Below are 5,000 nucleotides of genomic sequence, written 5' to 3'. Positions count from 1 at the left end.
ATGTCACTGTGCTCATAACTACCACTGTCAGGTTTGTCAGTAAATGGACTAAATGTGTGAAGTGTTCTCAGATATTAATAAGGCACTGTTATTGTTTTTGCATGAATTGGATAATTCGTTGGGGTTGGACAAAACGTAGCCTCTGGACACCAGACAAGCAGGCTCTCCATGAAATGACGCTTCTGACGACATTCTCATTCGTCATGACAAAGCTTTTCTTAAAACCTTTGCCAGAGTACGAGGCAGATTCATAGTTGGTTATATCATAGGACTTACTTTTGTACGACACATGAAGCCAATGGGTTTTGTGGCATTACACAAAACAGAAAAAAAGAAACAGAAAAAGAAAAAATAAGGCACACTGGTAGGGTGCATTTGGATGCTTACTAAACTGATGTCTGACGCTATACGCTGCAACATTACATGATTTTTTGATGTTTTGAATGAATTCATGCAGGATTGTGGTTTGTACTCTGGTTTTTGGGTGACTTTGGAGATATTCCTCAGGAAAGTTATGTGGAAATTAATATAAGAGGATCCATTCCAGTTTTTTTGTGGATTGGGGTTGTATGGCTAAAAGGGAGCAAGGACAAAGCTGTTTTGATATATTATTATTATTATTATTATTATTATCCATCCATCCATTATTGATACCGCTTATCCTCACAAGGGTCGCGGGGCGTGCTGGAGCCTATCCCAGCTGTCCACGGGCAGTAGGCGGGGGACACCCTGAATTGGTTGCCAGCCAATTGCAGGGCACACAGAGACAAATAAACATCCGCACTCACAATAACACCTAGGGGCAATTTAGAGTGTCCAATCAATTGACCATGCATGTTTTTGGAATGTGGGAGGGAACCGGAGTACCCGGAGAAAACCCACGCAGGCACGGGGAGAACATGCAAACTTCACACAGGGAGGACGGAACCGGGATCAAACCCACGACCTCTGAACTGTGAGGCGGACATGCTAACCAGTCGACTACCGTGCCACCCTTATTATTATTATTATTATTATTATTATTATTATCATTATTATTATTATATAGTATTTTGTGGTCTGGTTGGCAAATAAATGATAGCTTTGTCTATATATTTTTTTGTTTCTCACATTTTTATTTCACGTAAAACAAACAAAAAAACAACCAACCAAACAAACAAACAAACAGAAAGCATTACATCTTGTAAGCTAAAATATTGCATGATAACCACTTGGCAAAACCAAATGGACTAATCTCATGAGCTCACTGCCCTAATTCCGCCACTTGGATGACATTTCCATTATTAGGATATTTTGTGACGTTGTGCAATATCTCAGCTGTAGCATCCTGTTTGAGAGATCACAGCCAGAGAGAGCTGTCAAAGCCTTTCCGTTTTTCTGACAGGACTATGTTGACACTGGTTGCTTTTATTTTCTAAAATGGACTCATTCATGGTAAGTACTCACCCCATCATTTTTATGGAGGGCATGATCGGTGCTTGATCTCAGGAGTCATCTGTAAAGTATTAGCACTGTGTCTTATGAATTAATAAGAAGCAATTGGGTGTTCTTTCCAAATACAGTAGCTGATTCACTTTATAAGACTAGATTAATTTATTGAAACGGTTCAGGATTCATGTCGAAGTCATTGTCATAGTCCATTAAGATAACAGAAAATAGTGGAGCTTTTTGGAGGCTATGCAGGATGATATGATTTATCTCTTAGCATGACATTCTCTCTCAAAGTTGTCTTATTTTTAGCAGTGTTACTAAATGCTGATATATGTATTGTATATGATAATATAAACTGATGTCAAGACTGACACCCCACCCCCCACCTCCCTACCTAAGAAATAATAAAATAAAAAAAAACGGCATTTAATCCAGACTGAAGAGCAAGACCAATCTGGAGAACTAATACACTAGTAAATATTATCTGCACTTTAATAGACACTGATGGCAGATGTTGAAAGAGTTCTAACTTCTGGAGCAGAGTTTGCATGTTCGCACAGTACTTGTTTCGACTGCCACATTTATATATTTGTTACCAAACTCTTTTGTAACACTACATTTGATGTTGATAATTCATTCCTGTTTTGATTTTCTATTTTCTACTGTGAACCGAACATTCAAACCTGCTCTAGAATGTGAACATAGTAAAGAAGGAGTTGGATAAAATTGTCATAATGTTTAGCACCACGTTTTCAGCCATCTTGGTAGTACTTGGGATGTTCCAAAAAAGCCACTCATCCGTCTTCAAGGCAGCTTGCGCTACCTTGCTTTGTCAGCATATGGCATGCTCTAGTGTTCTGATCAGCTGGCAAGCACAGATGCTGGTAGTCTGCTGCCTTGCTTCTTATCCACCATTGAAAATACATCACATCAAAGCTGACTGCTTTTGAAACACATCTCCGGTCGATGGATTAATACTGTCACTAGCCTAAACTTGGTATACTAGTAGAAAATATATATTCTCACTAAAGCATAATTAGTCAGTCTAAATTAAAAGCACACACATCATCTATCTTTAAATTAATAAAATAAAACCATTTTTCATGGTAGAAAGACTGCGAGATTAATCATCCTTTGAAGTCATCAAGAAGACTATTGCGTTGTTCAAGCTTAAAACCTGTGGGCGATGCAGTTTAGAGCAGAAGTCACGTGTACAAGTCACAAGCAAATCTTGAGTCAAAACCTCCTATTCTCAAGAAAGTCCCAAATTACTGTGAAAAAAAAAAATCCCAAAAGTATCCATTAACCTCATTTAAAAACTTGTAACTATAAATGTTCATAGATCGAAGTAACATTTCCCATTGAAAGGAATGGAAAAGCAATTAATCGGTTTCAGCCCCCAAATTATATTTAAAATTTTTACATTTACATTTTTATGAAACTGTCCCAATATTTTTTGCCACATTATTCAGAAATCTAGACAGCCTCTGTTAGATTTTTGATTGGAAGAAGCGTGTGTGTTAGCGGAACCTCCGGCTGCACATTTGCCACCAGATTTCTCTAGAGCCAGTTTTATGTGGGTTTTTGGGGCGTTTGCAGCCAACAGTACTGTTTAAGTCATTGTGAGGTCTAATTAATAGTTAAAAACAAACTGCACAACTATCACTATGCTACGCACAGAGCCAATGATGGTTAAATAGCACGAGAAGCACAACACAGATCCGTCCACTCATCCATGCATCACAAAACATGTAACTAAAGACAGATTTTCTGCAAAATATGTCTGCATAACTTAAAGAGCTCGTAAAAAGAGTCATTCGTAACTCGAGGTTCCACTGGGGCTTTTACTGGACCCGAACCAGAACCAGTGTTCATGTTGCTTGCAAAACAGTGACTTTATCTTACCAGGATTTTGTCGTGTCGAATTAAGTTAGACGTTGTTGTTGTATAAGTCATATCACTTGAGTACCCAATCTCTGGTGGAGAGGTCAAGGGCAAAATGAATGCATCCCTTGTAATGTCGAGGGCAGTGGCACCAAAGGGCAAAGCACAAACAGTGACACTGGTTCACTCGGGCACCCTAGTGATGTGACTGTGATGTAACTGCATAGTCAAAGGCAAGGTGACGCTGCACAGATCTACAAGCAGAATACATCTGATCCATTTAGGATCTTCAAAGCACTCTGACTATGAGCTTGCCGCATAGTCTCTGTTGAATGTGTGCACAAGAGAGACAGAGGACAGGGATGAAAGGTGAACAAAGGTAGATGTGTGATTTAAAAAAAAAAAAAAAGTAAATTACTTTTAAGTATCACAGGTGTAATCTAAAAGAACCTAGAGAGACCAGGCTTGGTGCAGACTTTGTGTCTCATTTGTTCAGGTGGTACCTTGGCTTTTCTGGACAATGTACAAAAAATTGTTCATTGGAATCTCTCATTGCCCCTTTCAGGTCATTCGTGCCCATTCTCTATCGTGTAGAGCGTTAACATTTGGGCTATAATGATACACCAATGTTAAGATTTGATTTGTATAATCATTTTTTATTTAATATAAAAAAACATAATAATAAGTCAACCTAGGGCTGGGCGATATGACTGAAAAGTATATCACGTTATAAGTGTTTCATATTGGTCAATATCGATATATATTGAATTTTTTTTCTTTTTTTAAACTATTGAAAATAATGACCTGAAGAAAAATACATTTAGGTTATATTATTTAACATAATACCTAACGTGTTAAGTACTTAACTATGAACGAGTGAAATAAACCTGTCAATATAAAGATTAAATAAACTCAATTTTAAGGATAATGTGCTTAGAAGGGCTGAGAAATGTTTGAAAAACTGTCACAATATAAGTATCTCATATCAGTCAATATTGATCATTATTGATTTTGTTTTAAACCTTACCTTTAAATAACAGTCAACTGTTTTTTGTACATCGTTATGTAGTGTAATGTGCAGTTTGTCCTCCATCAGTGCATTGTAAATGCGTATTTGCATTCGGTCTACCCCAAAGCAGTTGTTGACACATATATTAGCCTTCATTCAATGTTCATCCAATGTAAGTGAACAAATACTCAATTGCAGTGCATACATCATCGTTGACATACTGTCTTAGGACTACTTTATCTTTTTAGCGGACTCATTATTGCCATAGTCCATTTTACTTGATTCCGGTGTCGGATAAGGCTAACTACTGTATGTGCTCAACATTTCATCGAGGAAGATGCACTGGATTAACATTAATTTCTTAGGGTTCTTGAATGCACATATTTGTGTCAATTGGCCTGCTGTAATGTTAACTTGACTTCGACACACACACGCACACACACGCTCTTGTGTTAAGTCAAAGCCTCTCATTCACGTATCAGAGGCTGAAAGCGGAAAATTAAACATCTATAAAGGGCCACAGGGATTTACAGCTGAATTGAGAATCCACTGGGCAGTGTTCTGAGAGAAAAGGCCACGTGGCAATTAATGCGATTGATGAGCAATAAAATGGGAGCACAATGCACACCAAGCCCTCTTGTGCCATGCAGGGAAAGGTTCGCCTTACCACTGCGGC

At 38.0% G+C, this 5,000-nt stretch overlaps 1 protein-coding gene across 2 annotated transcripts in view; it reads left to right on the top strand.

The window, feature by feature from the left end:
* ctnna2 (catenin (cadherin-associated protein), alpha 2) overlaps window positions 1-5,000 on the top strand; it is a 246,859-nt gene that overhangs the window by 10,842 nt on the left and 231,017 nt on the right. The window contains exon 1 of one of the 2 annotated variants that reach the window (XM_086034023.1): window positions 1,343-1,434. The exons of the other annotated variant lie outside the window; for it this stretch is intronic. Within the exon in view, the coding sequence (XP_085890149.1) occupies window positions 1,420-1,434 (15 nt within the window). The 5' untranslated portion in view covers window positions 1,343-1,419. Of the gene's footprint in view, window positions 1-1,342; window positions 1,435-5,000 lie in introns of those variants that run through there. 2 annotated transcript variants of the gene reach the window in all.

Source organism: Filicampus tigris, chromosome 6, assembly GCF_054856515.1.
Source record: "Filicampus tigris isolate MCC_2025a chromosome 6, RoL_Ftig_1.0, whole genome shotgun sequence".
Lineage (NCBI taxonomy): Eukaryota > Metazoa > Chordata > Actinopteri > Syngnathiformes > Syngnathidae > Filicampus > Filicampus tigris.
The sequence above is the reverse complement of the archived record's forward strand: the minus strand, read 5'-3'. Positions and strand labels throughout refer to the sequence as shown.